This window comes from Hydra vulgaris, chromosome 12 (genome assembly GCF_038396675.1).
Source record: "Hydra vulgaris chromosome 12, alternate assembly HydraT2T_AEP".
In the NCBI taxonomy this organism is placed as follows: Eukaryota; Metazoa; Cnidaria; class Hydrozoa; order Anthoathecata; family Hydridae; genus Hydra; species Hydra vulgaris.
Genome location: NC_088931.1, coordinates 17,975,001 through 17,994,432, shown reverse-complemented (window position 1 = coordinate 17,994,432; position 19,432 = coordinate 17,975,001). Strand labels below are relative to the sequence as shown.

At 29.8% G+C, this 19,432-nt stretch overlaps 1 protein-coding gene and 1 long non-coding RNA gene across 2 annotated transcripts; one reads left to right on the top strand and one right to left on the bottom strand.

Moving 5' to 3' along the window:
- Nucleotides 1-5,180: 5,180 nt before the first annotated feature.
- On the bottom strand, nucleotides 5,181-9,798 carry LOC136088536 (uncharacterized). Its single transcript, XR_010642244.1, has 2 exons — nucleotides 5,688-9,798; nucleotides 5,181-5,361 (listed from the first exon to the last, which is right to left on the bottom strand). It is a non-coding gene; the product is annotated as an uncharacterized LOC136088536 (long non-coding RNA).
- A 4,080-nt stretch (nucleotides 9,799-13,878) lies between these two features.
- Nucleotides 13,879-15,620, top strand: LOC136087988 (zinc finger MYM-type protein 1-like). The gene is made up of 2 exons (XM_065811624.1): nucleotides 13,879-14,390; nucleotides 14,618-15,620. Exons 1-2 carry the CDS (start codon nucleotides 13,879-13,881, stop codon nucleotides 15,618-15,620), a joined length of 1,515 nt encoding a protein of 504 aa, XP_065667696.1.
- Nucleotides 15,621-19,432: the final 3,812 nt, after the last annotated feature.

Genomic DNA, 19,432 nt, shown 5'->3' with positions numbered 1-19,432 from the left:
GTACTTATTTTTTTATACCGTAAGAAATAAAAGAAATTGTAGAAAATAGTTAGCTAATAACATTGTTTAAATTTCGCTACTCAAAAAACTATATTTTGGCCAAATTTCAAGTGTTTTTAAATCACTGTGCAGCGGTGGAATCATAAATGATAAAAGACACAGTCTTTCCACTCAGATAGCAAAGCAATTGACTTTGATTAAAGTCAATTATGATCTTGTCTATCCTTACATGACCTTGAAAATTATAAACGATGCTGAAGAAGCCCTCGACCCCCCAGCATCAACTCCATTCAGAATACCTCCCAAGAATCCTATACCCAAAGCAGTTTTTTCAAAAAAGCAAAAAAAGTTAACGTTCGAAACAAAAAACGTTTCATCAACGCCATTATGCTCTTCTTCATTACCTTCAACACCAACATCTTCAGGAATCAAAAGAAAAACAATGGAAACTCCGGAAGAATTATCCAAAAGTGACACTCAGCAAATATTGATACAAAATTTTTTTACTTCATATTGTGAAAATTTAAATTTATCGTGAAATATAATAGTCTAAATAAAACTAATTTCTCGTAAAAATCGAAAATGTGTGCGTAAATTGGTACAATATAAAAGTAAATTGCTATTTTGTTTTATGCTAGCCCTATCTGTCGTAAAAATATTAGTATTTCTCGTAAAACTCAGAAATTTCTTGTTTGTTTGTTTATTTTTTAACCATTTCATTTCGGAAAAAGTTTAACCTTATTTCGTTTCGTACTGGTTTTTTTAAAACAAGAGCTTATTGTCAATTTGTCCTGTATATATCACGAAACAAGAAAATTGTATTTCTTTTTGAACCGTATTTTGCAAAAAAAGATAAAAATTGTTTCGTTTCGTAACGGTTTTATTAAAACAATATTTTTCATCGTTTCGTTTCGTCTTGTACCGTTTTCAGACGCAGACCCTTATGCTTAAGATCGTGATTAGTCAAACCATATTGGCGCCCAAAACTTTACCAATTAGTTCCGATTAAGTACCCAACCTTATCAAAAACATAAGGAGGCAGTTTGCAAATCTTAGAATCTAACATATTCGTTGACGGATACATTTTCTTCCATTTATTGTCATTTGCTTAAATAAATAAAAAAATTACAAATTTAAAAATTCAGGATAATTAAATAAATTGCTTTAAATTATTATATAAAAAAATAGGACTAATCTACAGCTATTTGTTGTGAAACCGTTATAAGACTTTCTTATTTTTATCAAATATAAAATTAAACGCAATTTAAGAACTACAAAATAGATTAAATAGCTTTATAATTAATTATAATTAAATAACTCCAGTTCATTTAACCGTATTATTATTTCAAATGACGGGATGTGACGTCAGTTACTTAGTTAAATTTTCGAGTTAAAATATAAGTCTTCTCTGTTTTAAGGAAGTTTTAGTACGAGGTGTAATGATATACTTTTGGATAACATTCTATGAAGGAAAGTAGTCATCGAGATACTTTGTCCTTTTAATCTTTCGTCCTGTTTTTGAGAATTAGGTCACTTTGAGAAAAATTTAAAAAAAAACTAACCTTTAATAACGAAATGAAACATAAAAGTTACAAGAAATATTTTTAAAAAATTAAAAAAACTATAAAAAAAAATTATATTTGAATTTACTGTATAAAGCGTAAGGAAATCCTAAAAAACTTGGACTTATAATAAAAAACTTATAATGAACGAAATAATTTAGAAATAAAAAAACTAGTTTTAACAACATCCCCAACTGACTTAAAACTAAGGATAATGGTGAGATTTTCGATAAGAAAAAAATTGCTGAGAAACTTAATAACTTTTTTTATAAACATTGGGAACAAATTAGCAAGTGATATCTCTCCAAGTAACAAACCATTCAAGTCTTTTTTGAAAAAATCTGATTTCGTAATGGAAGATTCTGAACTTTCTTTTGACGTGCTTCGTTTAGCTTTTAACACGCTTTAAACGAATAAAAGTGCAGGTCTTAATGATGTTAGTGTTGTGAAAGCAATTTATGCTATTATAGAATCGCCACTATTCATTATATTTAATTTTTCCTTAAAAAATTGAGTCGTTCTTAATCAATTAAAATTTGAGAAAATAATTTTAACTTATAAATACGGCAACTAATCAATAGTAACAAACTACACACTTATCTCAATACTTTCCTGTTTTTCAAAGCTTTTTGAGCGTGTAATGTATAATAGAATATACAATTACCTTAAAAAAAAAATTTTATATCATAAACAATTTGGATTTGGAAATTATTTTAGAATTATTGCACTGAGCATGCAATAGTTAATTTGGCTAACAGTATTTTAAAAGGATTTGATGACAACAACACTTGGAGTTTTGGTAGGTCTATTGAAGGCATTTGACACTGTCAATCATAAAATCCTTCTATATAAATTGTAAAACTACGGAATTTTGAATTCGAATTTACAATGTGTAAGGACTTAACCAGTACACAGTTAGAAATTATTAATTAAGGTGTCACTCAATGTTCAATACTTGGTCCTCTGCTATTTCTCAAATATATATAAATGATATCCATTTTTCCTCCAAATTTTTAAATCTTATTCTCTTTGTGGATGATACTATTTTTTTATCTGGTAACAATATAAAGTACATTTTTTCTACAGTTAACACTGAACTAGTAAATCTCAACGACTGACTTAAAGCTAATAATTTTTCCTTAAATAATGATAAAACGAAATATATGGAGAGTGTTGTCCATCGATGACAACTTTTATACTACGATCGGAAAGGAAAGATTCAATAATCTTAAAGATGTTACCTGATACACCGTAAGAAAAGAACTTATGGAGAAGACCAGCATTCCAAACTTTATCAAAAGGTTTAGAAATGTTAAGAGTGATTGCCTTAACCTCGCCACCTCTATCTAATACACGGTAAAACCTAATGGTTATTACAGATAGCAAATCAGCTGTAGAACGAGGAGATTGAAATCCACATTGATGATCATAAAGTAAGTTATTAGGCTCAAGATGTGAGATTAAGTGTTTGTTAATTAAAGATTAAAAAACCTTGCTTATGATAGGAAGAAGACTAATAGGACGGTAGTTAAACGAGTCAGATCGCTCTTCAGAATTTTTGAAAAGAGAGACAACCAATGCCGCTCTCAAGCATGGTGGAAAACAAGACTCTGATAAGCACTTGTTAAATAGTTTTTAAAAAGTATAGAAGACAGCTCTGGAGAAACTTCTGCAAGACTAAAATAGATATGTTGTCCGAAGCACAAGCTGAAGAAAGATTCTAAGCAGGAAATCATTTAAGATACAGAAGCTGGAGTAATACGAATATTCGTCAATGGATCAACCTGTTTGTCAGCTATATCAGATAATGGAATGCAAATAATAGAATCAAGAGATGGTATTGATGAAAAGTTCCTAGTTGTTATATTGGTTTAAGAATAAATTATTCTCTTGGTTTAAGATTAAGTTAAGGTTAGCTATATAATCCACAACATATCTAAAGCTAGGCTGTTCAACAAGCTATGCAAATTACAGTGCGTATGGATTTAAGAAACAGAGTTTACAAATTGATTGAAAATAGAACATGTATGATAAATTGATAGGACAGTAGTAATTTTTTATTTTTGTTTCTTAGGTATTGGCAGGTCGTATTTGACAACTTAGAGTGTCTAATTTTTGTAATTTTTTTTTTGCAAATATCAATTTGATATTATGTTATCAATACGAAAGTATAATCTCAAGATATGATTAAAAAAATGGTAGGATGAGGTACATAAACATACGTTTTCTTACAAGTTTAGCGCAAAATGTCTGTACCAATAGAAACCACTCGCAAAAACTTTTGATATTTATTTATTGTAGTTATTTTAGGTGCTCCCAGAAGTTCTTGCGGTCTTATCACAGAGCACCGCGGGAGAGCATTTAACGAGAAGTTCACGCCTCCTTCCGTACCAATGTCGCTTGTTGGGCTGGAGCTGGCATCGAACCTGGGACCTCTGGGTTCTAAGCCAGAACTCTAGCCACTGCGCCACGGCTGCTCTAAATTTGATTGGTCTATTAAAATTTTACTGTTTATTTTTACATGGTTTCCACTTACTATGACTGTAAGTGTGAAAACACGCGCAAACTGGCAATCGGGAGATTTTTGAACAAAAATTAACGCCGTGCTTATGAAGTTGAAAATCAAACATCTAGCACCTTTGAATAACGTTGGTTCGCTTAGTCATGGTATAGATAATTTCATTATAATTTTTTCTTTTGATATGTCACTTCAACTTTAAGTTTAACTTCGATGCAAATTTTAGTTATAAAACCCATAAACTTTATTTTATTTGGAACATCACTTGAAAGAATGGAGACATTTTAGTTTTCGATTATTTGAAAAATATAATCCAACATAAATTTTAAAAGACATCTTTAAAGAGTTTAATTTGTATAACTAAATAAAAACTTCTACTATGGATGTAACTCTTCATTTTCAAATTGGTTCTAACTACAATATTTCAAGGGAGTTTAGTGTTGTTATCAACTATAATATAAAGATAAAAAACCGTTAAAAACAAATTAATAGAATAATTTCTTTTCATCCATATAACCCAGTGAAAAAGCGCACATGGGATACGCGTGGATTTTTTCCATATGTAACCCATGTGGGGATTATTATTTTGTCCCATGTGGGTTTCATATGGTAAATCCCACATGGATTCCATATGGTAAATCCCATATGGGATACGCGTGGGTTTTTACCATATGTAACCCATATGGGGATTATTATTTTGTCCCATGTGGGTTTCATATGGTAAATCCCACATGGGTTTTATGTGGTAAATCCTACATGGGATATAGGTGGAAAATACTACATGTTATAGATCTTAAATGCCACATATTTTAATCCAAATGGTATAAAAGTAATCAATACTAGAGAAATGAAAGTCCGAATGCTTCAATGATAATTTTTAAAATTCTTTTAGTTTAAAAATTACTTAAATAGTAATTTAAAATTAATCATCAAAGCTTTCAGAGAGGCTGAACTTAATCTGGTATTTACTACTTTATCCCATTTGGTATTCAAAATGTGTAGCATTTTTGATCTTTTACATGTGATGTTTTCCACCTATAACCTATGTGGGATTTACCTTTAACTATTATGACGAAATTTTATAAAATTAAAAAAAGGTGTTGCAAAATGAATTTATTTGAAAATAAATGCTATTAATCAATACATCCAAAATAAATAATAAAAATATTATTTTTTCTTTTGCGATTTACACGCCGTTTTTTGTCGATTGAATTAATTAAATCGCTTCGGCTTGCATAATACCAAGGTTTTTAGTATCTTCTAACTTTCTTCAAACATTTTCTAAAAAACAAAATATTAATACAAATATATATAAATATAAATATATATATATACATACATATATATATATATATATATATATATGTATGTATATATATATATATATATATATATATATATATATATATATATATATATATATATATACAGAGAGAGAGACAGACAGACAGACAGAGAGAGAGAGAGAGAGAGAGAGAGAGAGAGAGAGAAAGAGAGCAATTTTAATAAGGAACCTTATTAGTCGAGCAATTTTAATTAATAGCCAGGTTGAAGTCATTAATGACTACAATATTTCACAAATAATTATTTCCTAATTTATTACTTACAATGACTAACGTATTATGGGTAATTGAACACATATTATGCGTAATGAGCTTGAACCCATGAGGAGAATCCTGAAAAAAAGTGATCAATTAGGATAAGTAGTTAAACAAAAAAACAAAAACGTAAAAACGTACTTTTTCAATGATGTAGACGTTGGGTGCAATAGCCACTGGATGCAAAAGTATCTTTACTTTTTTCTCACACACACGGCCTTCTATAATAACAGGCCTTGACATCGCGCAAAATGCCGTAAAAACTGAAGGCCGATTAAACTTTCACTTTTACTTATATTGATATATTTTTATATTAGGTAGGGTGTAATGGTAGTCTATGTTTTCTAATAATAATCTCTAGTAAAGAGGGAAATATAAAAAGAAAACCAAAAAATTGTTAAAAGATAATCATATTTTTCGTATTTCAAATTTCATTAAGAATATTTATGTAATATTAAATAGTATCAATAACAGGCAGAACCATAACAAAGTATATATCTATATATTAGAAAGATAACTGTATTTTTAATTTTTTTTTGCTAAAAATGGTAACAATAAAAATCACCAACAACAAAAAACACCAACAAAAGTTGATTCAAGCAAAAAAAAAGTTTTATCAATATATCTCAACAGGGTAAATATTTTAAAATCCAAACATATTGAGAGACATATAGGCTAATGAGAAAATAAAAAACATAACAAGCAAATAGCATAATAAATTACAAAACTTTCACGTAATTTATGATAGCTTTAGTATTTTGGGAGTGGTAATTAGTGAGTAATTCTTTAGCAGAATATTAGAATATACTCTGCGTTGTTTTTTTGTGATTTTAAATTTATATTTAGCAGCAATAAACTGAAACTGAGTAACACAAAATGTTCTGGATTAAGGGTCAGTAGCACCTTGAAAAAAAAAAAGCAAAATATTGACCATTAGAAAAGAGCATCAGAAGGAATTTCAAGTCCGCCTCTGTTTAGGCTATACAGATAACTTCCATTTTTATAATAATAATTGGTAGAATCATCATAAATTTTTATTTTGCTTTTTTGCACATAGCCAGCTATGTAAACTACAGCCACTAATGTAGATTTATTAACTGAGCTTTCAAGATCATGTATATTATCCAGAAGTTCTTTTTATCAATAGAAATATCTCTTAAACATATGTCACAAGTATGACCATCGATACCATCAACAGGAATGTCAAGTTGTAATATCAATTTAGTATGTTGAATATTAATTTTTTCAATTACAGATTTAGCGTTTATAAAGTAAGTACCTCCAGATCCCTGTTGAAGCTTAGAAAAAGCTTTTTCAAGTGGATCTGTTGAAAACCAACCTAATAAGACATACTTTGCTCCATTACTCAACAAAGTTTCTACGAGATTAATAAAGCCATAACATGAATGCGCTATTGCATTGCTAGTATCTAGCGTAAGCTGTTTTACACGCTTACCTGTAGGTTTCATAAAATTCAACAGTTCAGCAATATCTCATAGCAGTTGAAACTGTTGATCACCAACTGAGTGGATTTCTCCGCATAATTCATTTCTAAACCGAATGCCAGCACCAGGTGCTTTGACATTAACAACATTCGAAAAAAAATTATTTTTTCAATAAATACAGCAGTACCTTCAAATGCTTTATTTTCAATCTCTGGATGCGTTCTTAATGCAGCTACTGTTTTTTCACAAAAAACAGACAAACAAAACTTTACAGATTGTCTCTTTATTGGTTTTGGATAAACTGATTTAGCTGTAAGTTTAGAGAATTTGAAAAGACTATTGCACTCAGTTTTATATATAGTTTCTAAATCACTCCACTTAGCCAAAGACAGTTCTTTATTGTTCAAAAATTGAAGATCGCCAGTCTTTTTTGTCAACCAATTGTTTCGTATAGATTTTAAGAGATGCACATAATCATACAATAAATATATACCTGATGTTGTTAACCATGGTTTACTATCAACTGTTTTAAACACTCCAAAAAATCTTTGATTTACACGGTTACCATCAGTAATTATTACCATTTTATAAGTGTCTTACTATTTTCAATATTATTTATCGTATCAACAATTTGTTGACATTGAGCAAACTGAAATTCAGAGGAAAGATTTGCAACAGGTTGAGCTCTACATATAAATTCTGGACCTCCAAAAAGACATTTAATCATATAAGATAAAATTGTTTTAGCTAACTTTTCAGGGTAGTTTACTGCTTGACCAAACAAAGCACCTCTTTGGTAAAGTAATGAAGCTTTGACATAGACTTCATCAATTAGTAGTCTGGAAGTTCTTTTCAATAGATTTAAATTCATAAAAATACCATTTATGAAACTTAAATCCTCCATTGAGCTTATTTTTGAAGTCAATCGTGTTAAAGTCCTTATACTTGGCAACTTGTAGTCAATACACAAACAATCATATAAACTTCGTCGCATGGCAAAATACTCATATGCTCTACATATAATATCTTAAGTATATAAAACTTCACCAACATTAACTTTTCTCATAGCATTAAGGTGTTCGAATAGAATATTTGACTGAAGCGAACTTTCTTTATTTTTTAAAAATCTAACTGCTTCAAATAAAGCTGATTTTGTTTTTATTAACTTTAATTTGTTTACAGCTAAAGATGAAATACTACAAGTTGTGCTATTATGGTTAGCTACAAATGAATAATCATTGAAAATTACTCAAATAAATAATGGAACACCAAGTTTGTACATTTTTGATTGTATGTGTAAACTTTTTTTATACTTTTTTTTAACTCATCTGGTAAAATGCTTCGAAAACCACTTAAAGTTACAGTTTTTCTAACTTTACTTGCTGGTGTGGCTTAACAACTAGGCGGAATATTTTTAAAAACAGTTGGTGGGTTTAAAGGTCGTTGCTTCCCATATTTGCTTTCAAAAGGTGCTTCATTTGGCCAATGCAGTTGACATACTGCTGTATAGTCTGTAACAATAAAACCAGTTCTTGGGATAGCTTCACTACATCTTTTTCTCTCCTCTAGATTCTTCGGAAATTTATAAATTGATATTTTTGTTGTAGTTGAGTATTGATATTTTTGTTGTAGTTGTAATTGATATTATAGTTGTAATTGTATAAATTGATATTTTTGTTGTAGTTGAGATAGTTCGACTTGCAAAGAGATACACTGCATTTTAAAGGCATTTTAATTATTAAAAAAACTTATCGTTAGTTTGACAATATTATTACCTTACAATGTTAACGCCTTGAACCTTACAACGTTATCGTCTTGAAGTTACGCTACCTAATTTATAAACCAATCAAATTTTAAAGATTTATTAAAAAAGCGCGAACACAAACTTTCGCCTAATGTTAAAAGATGAAAATGTAAACACAGTATTAGGAATTGGCCTTCAGTTTAACAACTTTGTTGCGCGATGTCAAGGCCTGTTATTATAGAAGGCCACGGTCACACATAATATCCTGAAACTAATAAATAAACATCTAAATTTCTATAAGTAAATTTATTCTTTGATCATTGCCTTTATATCTTATCTTATTTTCATATCATAATCTATTATGGTATTATTTATATAACATATCACAACAATGTTATTAAATTTGTGATGTTCAAATATCATATGAACATTCTCTAACATGTTCATATGATATTTGAATATAGTTCTTGAGTATATTACCTGCAAACAATTGATTGATGCAAGTTCAAATGTTGTCAAAAACCAAGCATGCATGCATGGGACACTGCAGTGTCCCACAAAGAAATGCTGGTTTGAAAGTCAAATTTTCTTTATTAAAAAAAAAAAATAAAATAAGAGGGAGATATGGAGGTTTCTGTAACTTTTTATGCTCCAAAACTTTTAACTTTATATATAATAAAGTTCATAAAACTTTAGGGACTTACGAAGTACATTGAGGAACAAAAACAGGATATTTACAGAAACTTTTCAATTTTTAATCTGGAGTACCACAGTGTAATTGGGAATAAAGTCTCTGGGTCCAGTATTCAAAGAAATATGATCTAAAGTAGTATATAAATTAAATAAAATGCTTTAAAATGCATGCAGTTATACATATAACTCCTGATAGTTAACTATATGTATAACTAGTTATACATAAAATTTATTATATAAACTTTTTTTTTAAGGTTATGCTTGAACAAATTAGTACCAATTAATTCAATTTCAAGATTTAGTTCAAGTTTATATTTGTTCATTGTTTTTTCACTATTTTATATTTATTTGGTCAAATTTGTTAACTAGTACTAATTCTTACTACAGTAAGAATATTTATCATTGTTGAACATGATTTTATTAGTAACTTAATATTACTTTCAACATATTTTGACAACATCCTTTACATTTTAAATGACGACAGCTTTACTTTTCTATTGATGTTAAATTTATTACGTTTCAATAACTCAGATTGAATTTTAACTGAATTATTGTAAGCTTTGTAAGGGTTTGTTGTATATCAAATGGTGTTGTAAATAAAGTAAAAATAATATATATATATATATATATATATATATATATATATATATATATATATATATATATATATATATATATATATATATATATATATATATATATATATATTGCCATATTTCTCTTTAGAAAGTGTAAAAAAAAGCATTGTTATGCTGAGAACCTACCTATTGAGCAAGCTTTGACCACCTATTTTATAAATTTGAGAGGCAGAAGAGGAAGTGCGAATCGCAATATATATATATATATATATATATATATATATATATATATATATATATATATATATATATATTATTTTTACTTTATTTACAACACCATTTGATATACAACAAACCCCTACAAAGCTTACAATATTTCAGTTAAAATTCAATCTGAGTTATTGAAACGTAATAAATTTAACATCAATAGAAAAGTAAAGCTGTCGTCATTTAAAATGTAAAGGATGTTGTCAAAATATGTTGAAAGTAATATTAAGTTACTAATAAAATCATGTTCAACAATGATAAATATTCTTACTGTAGTAAGAATTAGTACTAGTTAACAAATTTGAACAAATAAATATAAAATAGTGAAAAAACAATGAACAAATAAGAACTTGAACTTGAACTAAATCTTGAATTTGAATTAATTGGTACTAATTTGTTCAAGCATAACCTTAAAAAATAAGTTTTTATAACAAATTATATGTATATACATATAATTTCTTACATATAGTTAACTATCAGGAGTTATATGTATAACTATATGCATTTTAAAGCATATTATTTTATTTAAACATTACTTTACATCATATTACTTTGAAAACTGGACCCAGAGGCTTTATTCTCAATAACACTGTGGTACTCCAGATTAAAAATTGAAAAGTTTTTGTAAATATCCTGTTTTTGTTCCTCAATGTAGTTCGTAAGTCCCTTAAATCTTAAGGACCTTATTATATCTAAAGTTAAAGTTTTGGAGCATAAAAAAAGTTACAGAAACCCATCTCCATTCTATTTTTTTCTTTTTTTAATAAAGAAAATTGGAAATTCTTTGACTTTTAAACCTGCATTTCTTTGTGGGACACTGCAGTGTCCCATGCATGCGAGATTGGTTTTTGACAACATTTCAACTTGCATCAGTTAATTGTTTATAAATAATTTACTCAAGATCTATATTCAAATAACTATTATATTATCCTAATAATACGTCTATTTGCACAAATCTTAATCTTATTTCTAAAAGAGAAAAAAGAAAAGATAATTTCTAAAGAAAGATAAACATTATTCGTGGTACTTACATACTTGCTTGCCATTCTCTATATTAATATAAAATATTTGCACACAATATAAATGTAACGCAATGCAATGTCGATTTAAAAATTTTTATTTTAGTTTTTTTTTAAAAGTTTTTTTTTTAGTTTCCAGCTTTCAAATTAATTCCCTTGCAAATCCCACAGGAAACCCACGTGGGATTTCCCATGTGTGTAAATACCATATGGTTCCCACATGTAACCCATGTGGGATTACCCACATGGGTTTAAGGTGACAAATTTCCATACGGATACCACATGGGAAAATCCGTCCCATGTAAATCCCATCAATCCCACACGGAACCCACGCGGAACCCATGTGGGACGCGGTTTTATTTTTCACTGGGAACGAAACAAATTTCCAAAAGTAAGTCGTAATGTAACCTCTGTCATCCTGATTCAGGCCGTCATCTGAAGGTGCACATGACGTTGTATTTCAGGTGCTCCTCACCTTTTATGATTTCATACAACTCGTTTGTATAGAGTTATAAAAGCCCACAAGCCTGAAAAAACTACCCGATGCGAGTTATCGTTAGCACCATAGGAACGGCTTCATACAATATTTCAAAATTTTTAACTGATATGGTACAACCCATTCTCAATAAGAAAAACAGACTTTTAAATAACTCTAAACAACTTATAAACTTACCCAGGCGGCACATTTAGTTTCACTTTCGGAATTAAAACCCGCATAGACACACGTTTTTTTATGGGCAGTTTTACTTGAGTTCGACACGTGTTTTATGAGGTTTTAATGTCAAATTTAAATTGCTTGCTTTTATCAGTGATTTTACATTCCTTACGGAAATTTAGTTTGATATTTAACTACGTTTCCGTAACGGTGACGTCATTAATACCCTGGTGTTTCGGTAAATAGTAATACTTAATTTCACGGAATGGAAACCCTATTCTTAACACGTGTTATTCTTTTTGTTTTAGGAGATTTTAAACACGCGACAGAATTCATGCGCAACTTTTTTCTTAATTGTATCAGCTGGGTAGCTAAATCATGGAATATTGACAAGATGAAGTTCAAGTGTCCTTTGACATACCCTTCAGTCCCAGTAAAGAAAGCAATAATTGTCCTTGTTCAGAGACTAAAAAATAATCCTAGTTTTACATTAAATTTTTCTTTGATAAGATAAAAACTTTTTAAGATATATGCCTTTTGAATGGTTGTTTTTATATGAGCAAGATATTTATCAACTAAAAAATTCTGGATCTATTAGTTTAGGACTTATGGTTGTAGTTTGCGGGTGTTTTTTACAGTTTCATCAAAGTAATGCTAGTGCACAAGCAGTTTCCAATAATATACTTGTAAACTCATTTAAAAGATACGTCAATGACTCCCATTCTCGTTTTAACTCTACTGAAGATGCAAAAAGCTTATTTATTTATTAGTATTACTAAACAACATGGTGTACTGAAATATTCAGTACATCGTGGAAATCGAAAATGAAAACAACACGCTAAACTTTCTTGACGTAACTATTATTAACTATAAAACTGGAACGTACGATTTTAAAGTTTACCGTAAAGATGCAATAACTAACGTCCAAATCAAACCTAACTATCAAATCAAACCTAATGCGATGACCCAAAAGTTATAAATGGAGTTTTCTAAGGATTTGTTATTAGGGCATTATATTTATGCTTTGATAATATTATCAAACATGAGTTTTTATTTGTAACTGATGTTTTTGTAAAAAATGGTTATAAAATATCGAGCCTGGAAAACATTATAAAAACCACTAAAGAAAATTTACATAATAAAAAGCAAAATATTGAAGCTCATCATTTATCCATTTCATCAAAAAAGTATTGTACCTTTACTGTGGATTCCAGTAATTAGATTTAAATCATCTTTTTTTTTTAACTTTAACTTACCAAAAATTTACAACGTATTCTTACCGCAAAAATAAACCTCCTCTTGCTATAAATTCTTGTCCAGGTGTGCACAAACTTGAATTCTTCTGCAAAATGTTATATTGGTAAAACAAAATTAAAAACCTCATCTCGTATTTACCCAGTGCCGTCTTAACGCATAGGCTAGGTAGGCTGCAGCCTAGGGCCCCCGATTTTTAGGGGCCCCCAAAATGTGTCTGGATTTTTTTTCAAATTTATATAAATAAAAAATTATATTTCTAAATTTTCTCAAGAAATCATAGTTTGGGGGCCCCTCGGGAATAATTTTTTTCTTGATAAGATTTTTTTTAATTATTTTTAGAAAAGTATCAGTTTTTCAGTTTGGGGGCCCCCTAGGGAATTTTTTTTTTCTTGATAAGCAAAAATGCATGCATGCGTCCGAAAATAAACATAAATTTTCCGATAAGAAGTGTTAAATACAAGCACTTAAAATATCCCATTAGATTGAATTTGAAATTGCTGTGATCAACTTAAAACATCTGTTTTGAAAAAAAGTCATTTAACATGTCTAATCGGACTTATCAAAGTGGTGCTGCAAAGAGGAAAAAAGCCGCTAAAGCAAAAGAAGACATTTCAAAATATCTTCCTTTGACATCATTTCTTTTGGTACAAAAGTCAAAGCCTGTTGTGTCCGAAGATGTATTTCTTTGTCCAACTTCAAATTTCGTAAGCATTGATAGTGCTTTGTTGCCAAATGAAACTCTAGAAATTCAACAGGAACTGGAACCAGAACAGGAGCCAGAACCAGAGCAGGAGCCAGAACCAGAGCAAGAGTCAGAACCAGCACAGGTGCCAGAACCAGTACAGGAGCCAGAACCAGCACAGGAGCCAGAATCAAATAAAATTAAAACTTATCCAAACGCAACAACAAAAACTACTCAAGAAACTGACCCAGCATTGTGGCATCAGTTATCCCAAGAAGCTCAATCATTTTGGATTTCTAATGGCCCGTCCATGTGCCAGAACAATGATGGGAGCTTCAAAAATTCGGAAAGGTTGAGTTGCGGACAAAAAAGGTACTTATCAAAATCTTGCTTTAGACGTGAACTACACAATGGCGAATTTTTCAATCGTGAATGGCTATTATACTCACCTTCAACAGGTTCTGTTTTTTGCTTTGCTTGTACCTTATTCTCCAGCAAACACTCTAATTTTTCTACAACTGGATTTGATGAATGGAAAAATGTATATCTGGACACGAGAATGGTTCAGAACATCACAAAAATATGCTTACTTACTCCAGTCGGCAGAGAGAAAGTGGCCAGCTTGACTCTGTATTATTAAAACAGTTACATAACGAACAATTGTACTGGCAAAATGTGCTGAAAAGAATTGTTGCAGTTGTAAAGTTCTTGTCATCAAGAGGATTGCCATTTCGTGGAAACAATGAAACCATTGGTTCAGAGCAAAATGGTAATTATTTAGGAACTCTTGAGTTACTTAGCCAGTTTGACCCATTCCTACATGAGCACATGAAAAAACATGGAAATTCTGGAAAAGGTAATACTTCATACCTCTCCGCCAATATCTGTGAGGAGTTTATATGCCTAATGGGAAATAAAGTTTTGAGCGAAATAATTTCTGAATTAAAAAAAGCAAAATACTACTCAATCAGCGTTGACTCAACTCCAGACTTGTCACATGTTGATCAATTAACTTTTACAGTTCGATATGTTAAAGACTTGGCACCAGTTGAGCGTTTTTTGCAATTTGTTCCCATTCACGGGCATGGAGCTGAACATTTAGAAACAGTGGTTTTGAATTTTTTACAAGAAAATGAAATTTCAATATCTGACTGTCGTGGGCAGTCATACGATAATGCATCAAATATGGCAGGACAGTACTCAGGCCTACAAACGAGGATTAAAGACAAAAGTGAATCAGCATTGTTTATTCCTTGTGCTGGACATTCTTTAAATCTGGTTGGCAACAGTGCAGCTGGATGTTGTTTAGAAGCAATTATTTTTTTTGACTTTGTTCAATGCCTCTACAACTTTTTTTCTGCATCAACTCATCGTTGGCAAGTGCTTCTGTCTTTTGTTGGCAAAGGCAAAAAAATTGTCAAACAGCTTTCTGGAACTCGATGGTCAGCACGTGCAGATGCTGTGACTTTTCTGCATGACAGTTATGATGAGATTAAAAAAGCACTTGAATTTTTGATCAAGGACATAAGTCAGTCAAAAGAAACTCAAAATGATGCTCAAAATCTCATCACGAAAATGAACACTTTTGAGATGTTTTTCTGACAGTTTTCTGGAATGATATTCTTTGTCATTTTAATGAAACATCGAAGATTTTACAGAAAGAAAATTTAAACCTGGATGTTGCAGTTCGGATTCTAAAGTCATTGTTGCATTTCATTAAAGATTTGAGGAGTCAATTTGAGAATTACCAGGAAAAAGCCAAAATCTTGCTTCCAAACATTGACTACAGAGATTCTTCAAAAAGAACAAAAAAAAGAAGCCGACGTATGGCCTTCTTTGATGGTGAGGCTGAAGAATTGGAATTTCAGGGAAGTTATAAATTCAAAATTGAAACATACCTTCCTGTTATTGATTCACTAACATCAAATTTAGAAAAAAGAACATCAGCATATGAGAAGATCAATGACAATTTTGGATTTCTAGTAAACATTCAAACAATTGCCAATGTTGAACTAAAAGACCATTGTTCAAACCTAGCACAAATTTATAAGAAGGACATAAATGAAAATGAACTTTTTTTTGAGTGCCAGCAATTTAAATATTACATTTCAAAAGATGAACATTCATTTACAGAATTTTACTCAACATTAAAAAGAGACCACTTGGAATCAACTTTTCCAAATATTGAAATTTCCCTTAGAATTTTTCTGTCAATGATGGTCTCAAATTGCACTGGCGAGCGATCATTTTCAAAACTAAAACTTATAAAAAATGAACTCCGCTCAACCATGCTGCAAGAAAGATTGAACTGTTTGTCGTTAATGTCAAACTGATTGAATCAGATGTTCTTTTAACCATTGATTTTGATGATATTATTAAAGAATTTTCAAGAAAAAAATCACGTAAACGTCACATGTAAATTTTATCATTGCTTTAATAAATGTTTCCTATTTTAGTATTTGATTTAATTTCTTTACTAAGGAAAAAGGGGGCCCCCAAATTAAGTCTAGCCTAGGGCCTCCGATGGTCTTAAGACGGCCCTGTATTTACCAACGCCAAAAAAAGACATACGAAAAAAAATGGAATAAATCAGCAGCTCAAACAATTGTCACGGTAATTTTGCATGAAAAAATAAAAATACTATAAAAACTGAGGTCAATAATTTTAACAAAAAAATGAGAGAGGCACTTAAAATACACGTCATTTGCACCTTCAAACGGAGGTCTGAATTAGGATGACGGAGTATATAATATAAGTTTCCAAAAGGATTACATCATCCTTTTGGAAACTTATATTTTAATAAATAATAAAACTATTGCATCAATTTGTTCTTGTTCTCGTTTTGTTTTTGACGCTTTTATATTTGTATTATACTTGATAACGGGGGTATCTATACTCCGTTGAAATATTGTAGTAAAAGCGAAAAACATTCTCAAAACTTAAAACTGGTTTCTATCAGCAAATTTTAATTACTAGAAAAAAGTTTAAATAAAAACGACTTTTTATATATACTTTTAATACATGGCCGACGACCCGGGTTTCGAAGTGGGGAAGGGGGAAGCTTATTTGTCATATTCTAAAAAAAGTCCTCTTATATCCTGAGTTTTCTAAAAAAAATAAAGGTCCTTAAGAAAAAAAGTGGGGGGAAGGGCACGTGCTTCCCCCCCCCTCCCCACCGGCGTCGTCGGCTCTGTAATATACTTAAATTAGTAAAATTAATAATATAAAATTGTTGAAAAAATATTTCTTTAATTGTTTAAAAAACGTTTTTAAAAGCAACGTTTTAAAAGCAAAGATAAAAATTATTATTGAAAGTGAAAAAAAAAATAATAAAAAAATACGCTTAAAGTCTTTTCGCTTTAACAACTTGCTACCATCCCACTTGTAGAGACGTGTATGCGACAGCCAGTTGCGACGCGGCAAATTTGAAATAAGCAAGGCCTTAACATGTTTGTTACATTTTTATGTTTTTACATTTTATATTTTTGTTGATGTTTTAGGTTATAAATTATTCTCCCTATCCTTTTATTACTTTTCATAATTTTTTATATTTAAGGAAAACTTATTATAAAATCAGATGACATGAAAAACAATATAATGATTTCATATTGTCTTTCATATATCTTAGGTATATCATGTATGATATTGCATATCTATATGGTACCTATATGATGCATATATTATGTCATCTGAATTTATTTTAATAACCGATTTGATCAGCTTTAATAAGTTTTTCTCCTTACCATTTATACGGAAAAAAACTTGATAAAGCTAATCAAGCTTTTAAACACTTAAAAAAAGGTGAGCTTTAATCATAATACAATCAGTAATACATAATACATAGTAATACACGATAATACAGGAGCTCATGAATGTACCACAAGTTATCATGTTAGCAATTCCCAAAAATAAGAGAAAAACAAAAAAAGGATTACATTGACTTACAAATTGATTACAAATTTTTGACATTGATTACAAATTTTTTATAAGTTATAAATTAGTCAATGTGAAAAAATAAAAATAAAAAAACAATATGTTTAACTTCTCAACTACTAACCTTAAGCAAATATGCTCAAAGATCATTTGAGTATAAGGGGTTTTCAAGCATATTTCCATGATATCAGTTGTTAAGAAATATGTTAAACAGGAAATAATCAAGATTTGTAGAGACCAAAATAAATTCAGGTTGCATAGTTTGCAAAACCAAAACAAAGGATAAAATAGATATTGGAAAAATTGATAAATTTTTAATTAAACGAATTTTAAATCAAAGGAATTCCAGACGGAATTTTAAAGACTATGCCAAATATGGTAAAATGTGTTAAAAAATTTTTTACATAGTTAAACCTGCTCTTTTTTTGTTTTTGTTTTTTGTTTTAACATTAAGGTTTTACAATTAATTGTGTAGGCATAAACTGCCTGTCAACCTTGTTATATAATACTTGACAATTATAGAGTTTGTATAACTAATTGAAAATAAAATGTGGATTAGTCGTAGAGAAGCCATTCATTTTTTAGATTATTGTCTAGAAGCAGCTTAAACATTTTTAGAGATAACGCTGATACAATGTCGTTAGGAAGAGAGTTCCATTTATTTATTATTCTTAGGGAAAAAAAGTTCATACACAAAGTTAATAGTGAAGATTGTTTTTTTAGTTTATATACATGACCATGAGTAATAAATTGGCTATCTATTTCAAAAAGACTATCACTGTTATTTGTGCACCATTTATAGACGTTGATTAGGTCTTCACAAAGTAGCCTGTATTTTACAGTTGTCATATTTAACGCCAATAAACTTTGTTTATATGGTAGATCATATAATCCATTGATTCGTTTCAAAGCTCTTTTTAACACATTTTCTATTTGCTGTTAGTCTTTGAGAAGTCCAGGGTTTCAGATTGATCTACAGTATTCTAGATGAGGGTGGACTAGAGCTGAAAATAGTTTTTTGAATAATAATAAGTCTGGGTATGATGTAAATGTTTTTTTTATTATTCCTATTTTTCGTGTAGCTTTGTTGACTTGAATAGTTGTGTGTATGGACAATAATAAGTTCAAATCTATGTGAACACCTAAATCTCGTTTGCAATTTGTAGGTTTAATGTTTACTCTTATATTTTTTTCTGGATCATGCATATTATAAGTATGGGATTTGTTGTAGTTTATTGAGTGCATTACAGAACATTTATCAATGTTAAATTTCATTCCCCATTTTTGAGTTCATGTAACAAGAGCGTCGATGTCATTTTGTAATTCTTGCACAGATTTTTGCTAAACTACTATTTCATTGTCATAAGGTTGTATCACTCTTTTCTATAATTATTATCCTAGCAATTATCACGCTCAAAGGAGCTATCTCTAGTTCCATTATCAACTCATTCATCTAGTTTCTTTCATTATGTATCTGTGTC